Genomic DNA, 17,202 nt, shown 5'->3' on the forward strand with positions numbered 1-17,202 from the left:
ATAAAAGTTTACTCATTTTTACAATGGCATTCCTTTTTTACATTTCTAATCATCAATATCGGACTACCTGAAAAGCAAAGTCTAAATTGAATAGATGAGATCCGTGTACTATAAGGCTCAATGGAGAACACCAAAAGAAAAGCGGCGCTTGTTCTCAGAGACTTTCATTTTATTCCAATTTGATTGCATGTGAACTGGAATATTGGGATTTCAAGATTGCTGTTGTCATTGGGTTCTGAACTAAACCTCTTGAATATAGGAACTCAAAGCAGGTAAGAATGAACTTTGGATCCAGATACATTTTTATCCCTCATTTTGCATACTTGTACATATACTATCTATTCAGAGAATTTAGCGCTTTATGTTTTTTTATGTTTTCTCTTAGTAGATGTTAGATATCCTTAAAAGACCAGCTTGAGGACTAATTCCCTCATGAGCTCTGATTTACAGGTAAATACATGCAGTTTTTTTTACCTATACATGTGATGTTATCACTCCCAAGCATAGTCCCAACCTCACACAGACACACTACTCTCCGCTCAATGTCCTTCCTACAGTTTCCGGATTTGCAGTGGCTGCAGTTCAAGAACAACTGTATATGTACTTCCCCGTGATTCTCTATTGCTGTGGAAATAAAAGAAGAAAAGTCAATGAGCAAATTATCGAGGCATAGATATATCTCTCCAGCATTTCTTTCCATATCAACATCAATGATATTTTGAGACTGGGTTACAATAGCTTGTAAATCCTTCCAGCCATCTGCCTCACTCACCGTAACTGTATTCCAATTCCACTCATAAATACCTAGGCATTTTAGTTAACATTGTTTAGAATGATAATTCAAAGGAGATGATGTAGACAAAAAGCTGAAGGGGCCAGACGGACTGAGTAATGATTTTTTTTTAATTATTGCTGATTCTGTTTGAGTATTAGAAAAAAAAATGATCTCACCAGCCAAGGGCTGGAGAAACATATCTCCAGATGGATTTATGAATGAAACCCCATCCTGCCCATCAACGGAAATATCATCCAGTTGGGATGTGTGTCCTCCTATAAATAAAAGGGAACATAGGTGAACAGAAGGACAACACTTTCCACCTCTGTTAGGCCTCATACACATGTGTGTTAACTTTAAGCATTTATTTTGGATCCTTAAAGTCTACTAAACACATTTTGACATCTGACTTAGGGTTGCATGTATAGAAGTGTCTGCACACTTGCATTCCACATCTGCACTTTGGGTTGCACGTATCTTGACATACATGCAACCTGAAATGTAGCATATAGGTGCATCTGAAGCAAAGAAGATAACTAATTAATGGTCCAAGTAATTCAAAATAAGACAAATAAGGCAACGTAATGTTTTTATTCATAATTTTTTTAAGCAATCCATTGTATTATATACAATTTTCTTTTTTACCACGTCAATTCTAACCTCATTAATAAAGTCTTCAATAAGGTGAACATGATGTTTACTATTGTTATTATAATCTCTCTCTCTCTCTCTCTATATATATATATATATATATTTAAACTATTACAAATATAATTTTCTTAGTATCTGGCACACACGTTAATGCCCCAGACCCGCCAATCCAAGTGTAAGGGGACGGCAGTGCAGTTAGAAATATGGACAAAAGTTGTGCACAAAGACACATCTTTATATCATGCAAATGCACTTACTTGGAACACTAACTCAGGTCCTCTGTGGTTATCTGAATATTATATGAATACGTAATGTACAGCACAGATAAGTACATGTGGCTACAGTATTTATCCTATTGCCCTACCTTGGTATCCTCCTCCTCCTCCACCAGAAGTGCATGGACCTCCTCCGCCACCAAAACCACCATAGGTGTCCCACTGTAGGGTAGCCCTTGCTTGGTAGCAGGCCTGGCCCCCTTCCGACCCTTCAAGAAGAGATTTCCCAGCCCAAGGAAGCTCTGTGTTGTCACTCCAGCCACCACCTCCACCTGTAGGGAAGATAGGACAAAATAAAAAGCATTAAGTAATAAAACAGCATCTGCCAAATGTTTAATTATTGCCTTGGTACATATCCATCCATTGTCCACTATTAAATGGACAAAGGAAAAGATAAAATAAATACTAGTTGATGCAATATGGAAAGGCATCTTGTACTCTTCATCATATATTTACGATTTCCCACACTATTTAGATCAGGCAGAGTGGTATTCATAAATATCTGACTATATGTATAAAAGTGTCTATTTAATTAAATTAGACTACATTCTACAGCTCCCTGCCACCAATGAATTGAACTAAAGTGCACTTTCTGTATTTATTCATTGGTAGTAGTGATAGCAACAGCCCTGGGACTTCCCCTTATCTACGAGCCAATCACAAGTGTTATCCCACACTTGCTACATATGATGAGTGGAGCCCAGATCACCCTACGTCACAGACATTTGTTTTTTTCCTGGACTTTTTTGTTTCCCTATCGGACTATAATTAAGACAGAAGAAAAATGTATTTTACACTGGACTGTGAAGGATCAAGAACAAAGAATATTTTTATATTTAATGAAGTGGTCAATGCTGGTTTGGGGAGTGTTTTATCAAAACAAACCTAATTTGTGAGTTTATTTGCTTTCACTAGTTTTGCAAAATGCAATCAATCTTTTCCATTCCCACTCCCCCTACAGTCCTGGTTTTTGGTAGTGGAATGCTGGAAATAGTGGCCCAATGATTGATCAATGTGTTCTTGGCCACCTCAAAAGTTTCCTCCCACTTCCTATTTATCTTACCTGCCTCTGCCTTTGCCTCAATCTCTTACCCTGGGTACTATGTGCACATGGCCGTAAGTGACAAGTAATGTTGTACGCGTTCACAAACCCCATGTCCACCTGGCAGAACTGAACATCTATTACTGTCTATCTCTCCAATAGTCCACTGTATTGAAATACAAACAGTAAGGGACAAATAGCAATCTGCCCAGGTGATTATGCCCTTCAAAGTACACGGGGGGTACATGAGCCTGCTGCCACCACTCTCCTGGCCTGTGCCCACGGTCATGGCTCACTCCTAGCAATGGGCATGGATAAATTACATCTAATAAGGAGCCTCCATTGTCAACACTGTTCGGCAAGGAACACCCCTGACAATGTGCTGCCTCCAGCACTTTTTCTCATTACAATAATCTCACTGAACAAGAAGAAATCGCGTTTCTGCAGTTTGGAATGTGCTAGTAACACCTTATTTCACAAACTGTATCCCTCCCACATTTTCAGTCTCATTTCAAAATAATGTTATACTATTGTTGAATATAAACATTTAAAACATGATCTTCTGTTGTGACTTGAATACCTTGTGATATGTGTTCTCTGAATTTTCCACCTTTTTTATCTCAGTTTTATCGCTTTGTTATTTGTATATCCTACTGACCACTCAAAATAAAGAATTATAAAAATAAAAAAAAAACAAGTTCCCAAATGTAGTGAAATACAGGTGGAACTGTCTTTAACCAGGTATTAATACTACCATATGAAACATATTACAGAATACACATCCATCTGGTATTGACTCACTACAGCCACAGAAGCATCTGTCTAGTTAAAGTGTCATACATATTTATGGAGCATTGTAATGAAAAGCACACCAATATATAGGATCAAATGGGAGAACTACTATTGACCCAAAGTATAACTCCAACTCTAACATGGTCATAAACTCTCAGTTAATCAGATTGCCTTTTATATATCAACCATTCATGCAAAAGGTTTCTGTAATGGAAAACAGAAGACAATCTGTAACCCACACATATATTAAGCAATAAACATGCTAACATCTTTTGAGAATTGTTGTTTAAACAAAATGTTATACAGATTTGTCACATAAAGTATATTCAAGTTGAATCTAAACATCTTTAAATTTCTGGAGTATTTTAGAAAATATTGCTACAATATTTAAAGGAACTTTCGTAGGGAAGAACATTTTTTTTTACAAGGTGGGCATATTATATATAAGACAGCAGAGATCTGACAGGCAGCTGACGTGCAGAGATAGAGCTGAAATGACATAGTTGTGGTATAGTGACATCTACATTTATACTTCTGCCACTGGATCAGTGAACCAAGATGGCACCTATACGCGACTTTGGCATCTACGCGGATGTGCATAGAATATTGCAGTACAATAGATGTATGGGGGATTTCTTAGGTCAGTCCGCTTTACTCGTTTTGCACAGATACATAGTTTCCAGCATTTAAAATTATTTCCAGGGAAACTTTGCTGCCCTGTAATCCCCATCATGTCATGTTTACTGAATGTGATTATAGTGTACTGTGTGCATTGTAAATTCTCATATAAAAAGATGATAAGAATTGCATCTCATGCAGACTAGGGAGGACAAATCTTGAAAGCTGGGACTATTGCTGTAAATTAGGGGCATTTGGCAACTATGCAAATATCAGGACAAGTACAAAAGAAAACTGAAAAACCAAACCTAACCTCAAACATTTTTTGCTGTTGTTTTCGTCAAGAGGAACATTCATATGCTGGAAATAATGTTATGTTCTTTGTCTGTGCAGGCTATGAGCAAGCTTAGGAGGGTTGTGTCTGCTTCCTTTTTACCTGCTCTTTGTCATATTTACAGTTCTGTCTGGACCTGGCCACGCCTCCAGTGACATCATGTCCCACCCCCAATGATGTCACATATATAGAAAATAGTTATCTATGCTTTATGCTCTAAAAGTACTATAACTTATAAGTGGTGTTATAAATGGTGCACCCCAGGGGCTTAAGTCCAATATTGATTATTTAATTTTCAAATTGTATACAATTTGGTATTAAAATATAAAGCCTTGTCTTAGTGCCAAAGTACGACTCAACATTATGTAAATAGTGTTCCTATAAGATGTGTCATTCTTACAAGGTGGCTCAGACAAACTGGGAGCTTGGGGAGCAAATTTAGTTTTAATAAATGAAATGATAAATTTGTAGATTGCACCCTAGAACTAAAGAGGAACGCCACCAAAAACGAAAATTTCAGTTTGGGGTTTAGTTCGATGAGTTCATAGAAAAAAAACAAAATTGTACTTACAATGGATTTACTGTACGTCAGATCAGCCAGAATCCCTAATGGCTGTAACAGTACCACATTACACTGTTTCAAGCAGGCGGATTTGGAGGCAAAACCTCTCCCCCTTAAACACATGAATGGGAAGATTACAGGAAGGGACATGTACACAGGGTGAACAGCAGGGGGGGGGGGGGGGGGCAGCCATGAGTAGTACCCAGTAGATCTGCCAAATGGCACAGATGACATATTCATGGTATGTACAAATAGTATTTTATATTAACTTATTGTGCATGTGCTTCTGGGATGTCACTAGTTCCTAGAAAACTGATAGGCTGAACATTGGTTTAACCTACAAAACGGCTGCCTTCTTTTTGTTAGACAGATATATTTACCATGCAGGTATTGGAGGTCATGTGCCTAGAAAATTAGCCACTAGAGGGCATGTTTCTATTTATAAATTAATCTGCGCTTGTCCTGATTGCAGATGAATTCCCCATTTTGCCATGATTTACCCAGAAGTATCCCCAGGCTTCAGGCTCCCTTCCCTTCCCAGAGGGAGATGATTGACCTATCACACGTTACTTGCTTCTTTTGCCCATTGGTGGGAGCCACATAACATCATGTATGACTGTAAGTGTTGCATGGGCTATGCTGGAGACTTGGACTCAAGGGACACTATCCAGAGTGGATGGTGTGCTAGTGGTAACCCCTTTTGATGTATAGAGTGATGCGACAATGAGTTTCATCGATTGATAAATAAGGGCCTGTATTACTGTTTTATTAATCACGAAAGTACCCAAGCTTTGGTGGTTGGTGTTTTTTAGGTGGAGTAGAAAGAGGCAAAGGGGAGGATACATTTCTATAATGGCATAGGGCAGCATAATTAGTAAATAGACCCCTGGTGACTGGTACACTTTATGTGACACATATGAAGTAGACAGGTTCTATAATCCTTATCTCACCTGGTGTGGCACAGGGGCAGGCTGGGCTGGGAGGGGGGGGGGGGCATCTGCCCCCTGGGCCGGTCCCATAGTGGGCTACCTGGGGTGGAAAAAATGGGCATGGCTAGTGGATCAGGGCGTAGTTTAGGGGCTATAACGTGGGTTGAGGCATTGGTGGTACAAATTTAGATTTTGGTTTATAAACTGTTGGGAGAATGATACAGAAATGATGTGATCCTCGCACAGCTTCCACTAACAGGTTATAATGACAAGGAATTCAGTGGTAGCAACTCAGGATGAACTATCAGACATCAGAACTCCTGCAGGATAATCAAGGCTGTATAATTTCTTCTCCTGATTTCTTGTGTAATTGCAGGTACAGAACAATGGGTCAGCAAAAAGAAGAGCAAAATGCACATAACATGTCTTGTTTTTGTTGCTCTTCTTTTAGAAAAGAAAAGCATTTATTTACTCTTGACAGTAATAATTCAACTGTTGGTTAGAAAGAGTTCATACAACATAGTAAAGAATAAAGGATAAGGAAGCACATAAGGGCTTATACAGAGTTGTTGGCAAAATTGGTGTAAATTACTCTAAAAAAAGAGCACAGAAAAATAGCATATTTGCATCCGTACACATCTCGTGATGCATCCATCTCGGCAGAATATGCGCCTGGCTTACAACAAGTCATCATTATGAGTGTATATTTGCACCTGCCCTGTAGCATGTGCAAAAGATAACCCCCTAACAAGCGCATATGCGTGTTTCTGCAGGTCATTACTGTGGTCTGCCACATGTTAGAACGCCCCTTCCCTGCCCCCATCCCGCCTCTCCAGACGTAGGCGCGTGTAAGCATCAGATTCATGCAAATCGGCATTGTCACATATGCATGCGCCCACTTTCTGGGCATGCGCAGTGCAATGTCACCAAGCTACGCAAACTGGCATCACACTCTGCATCATCCCCATGGTGAATAAATATATTTATAATCATACTGTGAGCTGCTGCCCTTGTGTGTTTCCTTCTGGCTTCTCTCAGGTCCAGACTGACTGAATTTATTTAAACTGTGATACATAATGGAAGGAATTATCATCCTGTGCTCTTTGCTAGCCTTCCCCTCTATAACCCACAACATAACATCCATTGCTTCACACCTGTATTCTGTACATAATGTTACTACTTAGTAATTTAGTCTTCTTCCAGTACCTGCCGCTCCACTCTTCCCATTCATCCCAGGAACTTCCATATTCCTTTCAAACATCTCTTCTTGCTCAAAGTCTGATGAATCCTCTGGATCTTCTAGGTAAGCTTTTCCTCCTCCCCCTGCGCCAATCAGCAATGGCGTAAACACACCATTTACCTCCTTCAACAGAAATAGCAATACAAATATCACACACAGAAATAATTGGCTGATAAAGCAGTGTCTATTAATGTGTATAATGCAAATCTTGTGTCTTATTTATTTCCTGATCTTATGCTGAGAATAGAATTTTGGGTTTCATATATGTCGGTGGCCTGTGTATGGCAAAGTATACTTTATTGACGGTTATAAGTGGATGGAATGTACCTGAAGAGGAAAGGACAAGAGGGATTATTTCTAATGGTTGTTGGTAACTAGGACAAATTCAACTTGTACTTAATACTAAATAGGTAAAGGAAGCACATTGTTTTTCTTATTCTTGTGATAATCAAATTGAGTTTTACTTTAATTACATTAATTCTAGCAGTATACCGGATTTGCACTACATACTCCTTGTTGAAGGGGTTGTCAGCCCTGCCAGTGGGAACTGTGCAGGAGAACTACTAGTACATATATTATATACGTGCACTTTAATATAGTCTTCCTATTCTATTTTTTATTCTTGTGAGTGGCATCTATTTATCTCAGTGCTGGCATTTATCTACATTTTATTGACTGTATAATATTTAACAGCAGGGTGTAAGTAAAGGCTAGAGTTACCACTAAGAGGTAGATTTGGCCTTAGGTGGTCCCTACTTTTACTACACCACACCAAAATAAATTGACAGTCTCCACTCCCCCCCCCCCAGCTCTTCTCATAGTTTATAAATTGTTAGCAAGGAAAAAGTTCAAATTCAGTGCGGAATGGTGAAGAAAAAGTAGTACTTGAAGAGTGTATTGCCGAAACATTGCTCTTCCGCAACAGACCCTGTTTCACCCAAAATTCAAAATGGTGCTTAAACTTTGCCTCAGTCCACTTGGGAGCCTTTTAATGTATACACAAAGGAGCCCATATAGGCTTGTTAACCCACTACTATCATTGTGTGTGTGTGTGTGTATATATATATATATATATATATATATATATATATATATATTGGTTTTTTTTTGCACAGAAGAGCGTTCAATTGATAAATTATTATCTATTATCATTTTTTAAGCTATGAACATTTATCAGCACTTTAGAGAAATCAGCATTTTTGTGAATTACATGTTAGTAAAGTGTTTCTAGGAGTATTACATATTTGCAGTACACTAATAGATATACTCACTAGATTCATTGACAGCTGTCTAGCCAGTAAAGAGGAAGGACACCCTTCATAATGTATAGTCTCATTCTTACAATCACCCTTATAAAAAGGAGGAAGGCCTACAGAATCGCATTAGATGATGGCATAGAGTGAGATAAGTGAATTGCTGATGGAGAAGCCTGAAAACGTGGTACTGTGATAGGATGCCACCTTTGCAATAAGATGGTTCCTGAAATTTCATCCTTGCTGGATATTCCACGGTCAACTGTAAGTGATATTATTAGAAAGTGGAAGTGTTTAGTAACAACAGCAACTCAGCCAAGAAGCGGAAGACCACGTAAAATCACAGAGCGGGGTCAACGTCTGCGAAGGCGCATGGTGCGTAAAAGTCGCCAACGCTCTGCTGATTCCATAGCTGAAGAGTTCCAAACTTCCACTGGCATTAATGTAAGCACAGAAACTGTGTGACGGGAGCTTAATGGGATGGGTTTCCATGGCCAAGCAGCTCCATGCAAGCTTCCCATTACCGAAACCAATGCCAAGCGTTGGATGAAGTGGTGTAAAGCACACTGACACTGGACTGTGGAGCAGTGGAAACGTGTTCTGTGGAGTGATGAATCACGCTTCTCTATTTGGCAGTCAAATGGACAAATCTGGGTTTGGCGGATGCTGGGAGAAAGTTACCTGCTTGACTGCATTATGCCAACTGTGAAGTTTGGTGGAGGAGGGATAGTGGTATGAGGCTGTTTTCAGGGTTTGAGCTAGACCCCTTATTTCCAGTGAAGGACAATCTTAATACTTCAGCATACCAAGTCATTTTGGACAATGCTATGCTTCCAACTTTGTGGCAACAATTTGGGGAAGACCCTTTTCTATTCCAACATGACTGTGCCCCATTGCACAAAGCAAGGACTACAAAGACATGGTATGATGAGTTTGGTGTGAAAGAACTTGACTGACCCATACAGAGCCCTGACCTCAACCCCATCGAACACCTTTGGGATGAACTGAAACGGAGATTGCGAGCCAGACCTTCTCGTCCAACATCAGTGCCTGACCTCATAAATGCTCTACAGAATGAACAGGCACAAATTCCCACAGGAAAACTCCAACATCTTCTGGAAAGCCTTCCAAGAAGAGTGGAAGCTGTTATCGCTGCAAAAGGGGAACCAACTCCATATTAAAATTTAATGTATTAACTACAATGTCATTACAGTCCCTGTTGGTGTAATGGTCAAGCGTCAGAATACTTTTGTCCATATAGTGCATATTTGATATATCATACTCTATATAATATTTTGCAATCCATTAACTTATTGGGGGTTTTAATAGTTGGGTTCAGATTTTTTACCCCTTTGTCCCCTGGGTGATGATCATTAGAAAGTTAAATGGTTGTTAAGGGATTTAAGGGCTAAAACAAAAAGTTTAAGAACAGACTTAAAGATTTCCGGAAGAAACAGTTTATTCAGAAATAGAAACATGAGTACATACAGAACTGTTGAAAACAGTTAAAAGAAAAGAAACAATAGAAAACATCAAGGGACATCCAGAATATTGGATTCATTTTTACTGGAGAAACTATAAGAACATATGGATGTGAGACAAAAGATTAGAATCAATAATTCAGTTATGGCACATTCACTATAGAAACATGTAAGGGAGGGAAATTCCCAGAAGACAATTACACGTCAAGGAAATCAGTACATGAAGGGAGATAATAATATACATTTCCCAACACAGCTAGATATAATGTTACAACAACCACACCACACTCTTTCAAACAACAAAAGAACAAATAGGGAGAATTTTCACTCTAGGGACCCTCAGAATCAAGACAGCGAGGTAATTTATGTAGATTTAATTGCCATCATCAAAAAGGGGGGCATCATTGCTTATAAAAACTATGAACAATGGAACACTGGATTACACAATGTCCCTAAACACAAAACATCAACTGATTTCCTCTCACATTTAAGAACCACCAATAGATTTAGAACTCTGCTAAGAATTCTGCAGGTAATGATTCAAGTACTTTAAGTACACGTTTTAGAAATTCATCACAGAGCTATCATGTGAGCAGACCAAAGCACACTCATGGAACAAGAAGGATACTCTGCAAATAAAGAGCCAAACACTGAGGAATTTCAGTTCAGAAATATTTTTAGGTGAAAAGACAAGTAACATCGCACAACAACACAGCCAAAGGTCAGTAGAAAGCCCTAACAAGTAGCAGAGAAAAGAACCAGAACACAGAACAGAAGTTAGTGTTACATAATATAGGTGAAGCCTTTTTAAGTAATACTCTAATTACATAAGATAAGAAGATATATGAGTGTGTTATGAATTGTTGAGTCATATGCTTGTTTGAACAACATGTCTGTTAAGAAATAGAATAGTTTGCCCAAGACCTCTTTCTTCCCTTTCCTCAGCTCCAAGCTCGTTATAGTTTGCCATCCTCAGAGACATATAGGTACTTGCAAATCAGACACTGGGTCAGAACTGTCTCTAGGACCCCCCACTCCCTTATTTCACTCCCAACACATGTCATTGATAGATTGACGAAGGGTAGTGGGAGAGGCGGAATAACATTCTGGTACCATTACATTTACTCCCTGATCCCCCCAACTAAAACACCTGCACAAACCCAGTGGGAGATGGATGTGAAGTTAGTGCCCACTGAGCGACAATGGGAGAGAATCTATGTAACTTCCCACCGTATGTCTAAATGCATTAACCATACCGAGATTAAGGTTAAACTTCTCAACAGGCTTTACCTTACCCCGGATCGGTTACACAGGTTCTGGCCAAGCCAATCAAAATTGTGCTGGCGTCAATGTGCCCAAATAGCAGATATCTTCCATGTATTCTGGTTATGGCCAGTGATCCAACCGTTGTGGAGCGAGGTATTTGCTTTGATTTCTTCAGTTTTGAAGATTCCTGTTACCCCAGACCCAGCTTTAGCTCTCCTCCACATCTACCCGACTTCTATTCCAAAGCACGATCACTACATATTGGGTCACATTTTGATTGCTGCTAGAGGAGCAATAGCACAAAACTGGAAGTCTCAGACCCCCCTTCCTCTGCTCGCATCATCTCAAAGATACAATACAGCTTTGAGATGGAAACAACAGACACGCCCTACGCCTCATCTGCATCAGCTCCCATCATGAAGTGGTTTAGGTGGCACGTGTACATTACGGACGGCCCTGGGTCTCCTCAGGATATTTCTGGTTTCCCATCAGACCACTCTCCAGCGGCTCTTATAGAACCCCCCTGGCCAGTCGATCAGCCCGCATCCCCTGTTAGTCTATTTATGATGGAGAAGCCTCCAGAATGCCAAAATGTAGCTTGACATGCCCTGCAACACTTCTCTATGTTAAATTGTATACTGTTAATATTATGTGCCTTATCTTAATTCAGTGATCCTCCTCCCCCTGCGTGGGGATTCCCATGTGTTTTTCCCTATGTCTGTACTTTCTTTCCCCCCTTCCCTTTTTCTTTTCTGTACCCCATATACCCTTGGAAAAATTCAATAAAAATATTGATGCAAAAAAAAGAAATAGAATAGCGTGACAAGCTCACAGGTGGTCTTATATGTATAGGCCATTTGTAATAAAGATGAGATCATCTAGTACAGGCCTAGCCAACCTGTGGCTCTGCAGGTGTTGTAAAACTACAAGTCCCAGGATGCCCTGACAGCTATCGGCTGGCTATCTACTGGCAAAGCATGCTGGGGCTTGTAGTTTCACAAAATCTGGAGAGCCACAGGTTGGCCAGGCCTGATCTAACCTCTAAAGGGTATAAACACCGATCAGCCACAACATTAAAACCACCTGTCTAATATTGTGTAGGTCCCCCTCGTGCAGCCCAATCAGCTCTGACCCGTCGAGGCATGAACTCCACAAGACCTCTCAAGGTGTCCTGTGGTATCTGGCTCCAAGACGTTAGCAGCAAATCCTTTAAGAGCTGTAAGGCCTCCATGGCTTGGACTTGTTTTTCCAGCAGATCTCACAGATGCTCGGTCAGACTGAGATCTGGGGAATTTGGAGGCCAAGTGAACATCTTGAACTGTTTGTCATGTTCCTCACACTGTTCCTAAACAAGTTTTGCAGTGTGGCAGGGCGCATTATCCTGCTGAAAGAGGCTACTGCCATGAGTGAATACCTTTGCCATAAAGGAACGTACGTGGTCTGCAACAATGTTAATTTAATTAATTGAAGGCTATTTAATTAATTCTATTAAATAATTGTAAATAAAGCAGAGAACTTATTTGCTCTTTTCCGTTCAATGATTTAAAAGTAATATCAGAAAAGATTTCCATAGATTGTAAACTTGTGGGCAGGGCCTTCTTACCTCTTTGTCTGTATTACCCAGTATTGTTTAATTACTGTGTTTGTCTCCAATTGAAAAGTGCTACAGAATTTGCTGGCGCTATATAAATAAATATTGATGATGATGATGATGATGATAATACAACAGGTTGAAATGAATCACAAACCCAAAACCTATATAAATGGTAAATGCTGCTCAATTTGATAGCAGCTAAATAACCTACTAGTATGTTTTTTGAGTGTGGGAGGAAAGCCACACAAACACGGGGAGAACATACAAACTGCACACAGATAAGGACATGGTAGGGAATCAAACTCATGACCCCAGTGCTGTGAGGCAGAAGTGCTAACCACTGAGCCACCGTGAAGCCCAGTGTGGCAAAGATGATGATATTGCTGGGATCCTTAATCTGGGACATCTGTGTCTGATGGTTCGAGAAAGGGTGGTTAATCTACAGAATGAAAATATGCGGCTGGACTTCTTTAAAATCTTAGGTAGTAAAATGTAATGAAAACAATTTGGTTTTTATTCTTCAGCTCACTCCCTGATTAACGCCTCCACTTTCCCTGTAGGTTTCCACCTACTGTTATTCATTCCTCTCCGTTATCTGCTAGCAGCGGCAAAGTGACCGTTATCTGCTAGTCACAAACAATGGAAAATTGGTACTCTGCCTTTAATTGTTCTATCCTGACCACACATTTTAAAAAGTAGTTATATATGCAACAAACCTAAAAGGTTTAAATTATTTCAAAATAGACACATTATAGACAAATAATATTCTAACCTTGAAGACATAGGTAGCTCCCCCTCCACCGCCTCCTCCTCCTGCCCAGACTGCAAGACTTTTTTTTTCTCTGTATTCATCCTCGATAATGGATGACTCCCCCATGCATATTCCTTGGGTCCTATTATTCTTCTAGGATATAGAAAGTAATCAATGAGTAATCATCATACACAAATGTTGCACCACGTGTTGTATATAGTAGTTGTGTGATGAACCTTTTATATCTGAAGCCTATATTAGGAAGATCTTTGTAAAAATCTAAAAAATTTACTTTAAACTTCAATAGATTTATTTTATCTAGTGAGTTATTGGTGTTAGACCTACAAGTCTAGGATTAGAAACAAGATCCCTGTGAATGAGCCTTCATTTGTCTTCAGGGAAGGAGAATCTTCTTCATTTAACAATTCAGTAAATTCATCTTAATAAAGTGATGTATGTTGGCTTATGCTACATGAAATAATGAATACTCTATGGGGCGTATTCAATTGTCGGTGGAAATGCCGAAAATCACGCGGTCCGCGCACTATTACCGTTATTACGGTAATAGTGCATGGAAAAACCGTTACTACGGTAATTTTCTCGCTGAAATCCAGCTAACTATTACCGTAATAACGGTACGGTAATAGTTTAAACGCGCCGCGGAAATGGAAGAATTGAATACGCCCCCATGAATGATAAAGTTCATATTGAATAAAGGAACTTGTATAGATTACTTGTATTCTGTACAATTCATATTTCATCTAATTGTTTCATGCTGCAGAATAATAAAGTCAACCCATAACCAATAAAATAAATATATACCCCAGGGCATGCATCTTCTCCTTGCTGACCAACCAGAATATAGAGCAACTCATCTTTCTGGAGGTTGAATACTCCAGACATGAAGATTCCATGAGAACGTTTGTTGTGGTTCTTGGCTCCTTTACCTCCTGCTGCGCCATATGCAGAAATTCTGAAATTAGAAGAGTGCATTTATAGCAGTCTGCTGGTGGAGCTCAAAATTCAGCTTTGGGCATTGTTTCATAAGATATATAATATAATATGATGTTTCTTTCCTGGGGTCCGGAGTTCCACCCGATATGGTGGGTTCCCCCTTAGTTTGATATTTCTCTTCTCACTCCTGCTGAGGCTGACTTTTATCATACAGGCAACATGTTGTCGACTGACAACCGACTGATTACGCGTTACTGTCAGGAGCAAGGAGAGCATCGCCCGACCTCGCAGAGATATGGGAACCCGTTGGTTCAGGTCGAAACACGGGACACCAGTTATGTAATATTCTGTGATATTTTATAAGTTATGAGACTTCACATAAAACTGAATTTTCAGTTTTGGGTGACATTATCCTTTGAATACAAAAAAGTAAGATTACATTTAATTGGCGTCATTTCCAAAACCTCAGACCATTTATCTATAAAATTTTAGAAAACGTAGCAAAATTGTGTTTGGTACTTGATGCACAATTATCACCGACGCTGAATGCAATGCAGCTGAATAAAATATATAGCATTGTTTTAAGGTGCATAGGTACCTCGTTCTGATGATGGGCATGTTCTGGCTGATATGACTAATCTCAATCTCCCTCACGGGCTCTTACTTAGTCCAGTTTGTAACTACTACTAGCTGCTAGCCTGTACATACACTTTGCAGTGGTGCAAAGGGGGGGGGGGGGGGTTGTAACGTCTCTAGGTTTAGTTAATAATTATACGTGAAGCCTTTTTCAGCAAGAGATATTAATTATAAAAGTGCTTTCCTATATGGAATATCTTCAAATCTGAACATACACCTTTGTCAGTAGAGCATGCAAGACAAATAAAAAAAAGTCTTCACTGTATCTCAAAACCGTTAATCATTAACAGAGAGCGTTACAGACGCCCTAGTGCCAATTCATCAAACTAATGTCACTCTTGTCTCTATTACATCATCTAGTTTTCATTTTCAAAGTTTTCCATTGAAATTACTTGGAGACACGGAAAATGTCTGGAGCAAAAGAGCTTGAAAGTGAATCAGGGTACACTTTGTAACTTGTATCTGAAATAAACATAAGTAGTCATTATTTGCAGGATGTCACTCACATATTTGGTGTCAGTTATCCCACTTTGATTTACTTCAGTTGCCCTAGTTACAGTAGTGATCTCAGGAACCAGGTGCTAATATGTAGCTCTTAGAATAAGTACTCAAAACAAGATGAATTCATCTGAAATTGCCATGGTTCCATCTGCAGTTATGCTGATCTGATAGTCAAGTTGGCAGACCATACCAGCATAACGTACTAGCGGCAGTATTAACTCTATGGAGTCCTCACAACTGCATGTTCAGAGCACATCAGGAGCCTTTGGCAAAATCCACCCCATTCAACCATGATTTTGGTCATTTTGGTTTACTGAACATCTCACAATAAATTCAGGTGGGAAAACTGGGCTGACTAGCACCCTCTGAAGCCATTTTCTATGTTGCCACTTACAGGGTCTCAATAAACATCTTGAGGAGAGGTGATGTTTGTGATGGAGATTGAATGACATTCTACCTGCATTCCAGCAGCCTTGATGTGTCCTCACTCCCATGAGTAACTTAAGATATGTATGAAGCTAATCCTACCAGTATTTTAGGAGTGAACTGAAAAGCTTATATGAATAAAGGCAGAGGTCATAGAGTGTCAATAGGATGGACTTTGAAGCGATGTTTCTCTCTTTCACTATGCATATTTTTAGGTGTTTTTAACTTTTGCCCTTTGTAAATGAGCCTTAATCTGTATATCGGATCCTGCGCATTTAGTTGTAATCTAGGGGTAACTGTATTAAAGTCCGTTTTTTTCAACTCGCCGGGAATCGGCGAGTTGACAGCTAAAATTTAAAGTGGCGCTGGCTTGTAAAGGCAAGTTTGCATTTACAAGCCAGCGCCGCTTTAAATTTTATCTGTCAACTCACCGATTCCCGGCGAGTTGAAAAAAACGGACTTTAACACATTTACCCCCTAATCTATAATCTAAATGGAAAAAAAGTAGGATTTACGAACTTCATTTCATATTGAGGTGCATGTGACACCTGAATCTTCCTGCGTGATTAACATCACAACATGTTGGGGGAAGGTCCTTTCAATAGCAGTCTCTCAGTCTTTAACTTCTTGCTTGCTGCCATTTTCATTTTCCCATCATGACACAGCCCGTATTAAATGTAGTCACTGACACAATCACATGAGTTAACAGACCACTGTCTCCCTCAAGATCAGCACAGTCATAACCTGAAATACTAGGTGTCACAGTGAGGATGTTCATGCATGCCAACATTTATCCAGTCAATGTCAAAATAAGTCCAAGGGCTAGATTTACTAAGCTGCGGGTTTGGAAAAGTGGGGATGTTGCCTATAGCAACCAATCAGATTCTAGCTGTCATTTTGTAGAAGGTACTAAATAAATGAAAGCTAGAATCTGATTGGTTGCTATAGGCAACATCCCCACTTTTTCAAACCCCCAGCTTAGTAAATCTAGCCCCAAGACTTGATTTGTGCAATTCACCTAACACTGCCCTACTAAACTCAACTTTTTGATGAAGCACCAACCTTTTCCCTGTAAACTACACTCCTTTTGGAGTCCACATATCTGGGCAGTCTCACCAAAAT

General features: G+C 39.5%; 1 protein-coding gene across 2 annotated transcripts in view; it reads right to left on the bottom strand.

Moving 5' to 3' along the window:
* LTK (leukocyte receptor tyrosine kinase) overlaps positions 1-17,202 on the bottom strand; it is a 178,626-nt gene that overhangs the window by 39,691 nt on the left and 121,733 nt on the right. For both annotated transcript variants that reach the window (XM_075193026.1, XM_075193027.1), the window contains exons 12-17: positions 14,386-14,536; positions 13,585-13,716; positions 7,185-7,341; positions 1,791-1,973; positions 952-1,050; positions 475-624 (exon numbers count right to left, since the gene is read on the bottom strand). In XM_075193026.1, coding sequence (XP_075049127.1) covers positions 475-624; positions 952-1,050; positions 1,791-1,973; positions 7,185-7,341; positions 13,585-13,716; positions 14,386-14,536 — 872 coding nt within the window. The remainder of the gene's footprint in view (positions 1-474; positions 625-951; positions 1,051-1,790; positions 1,974-7,184; positions 7,342-13,584; positions 13,717-14,385; positions 14,537-17,202) is intronic.

The sequence above is a fragment of the Mixophyes fleayi genome, chromosome 12, assembly GCF_038048845.1.
Source record: "Mixophyes fleayi isolate aMixFle1 chromosome 12, aMixFle1.hap1, whole genome shotgun sequence".
Classification (NCBI taxonomy): Eukaryota; Metazoa; Chordata; class Amphibia; order Anura; family Limnodynastidae; genus Mixophyes; species Mixophyes fleayi.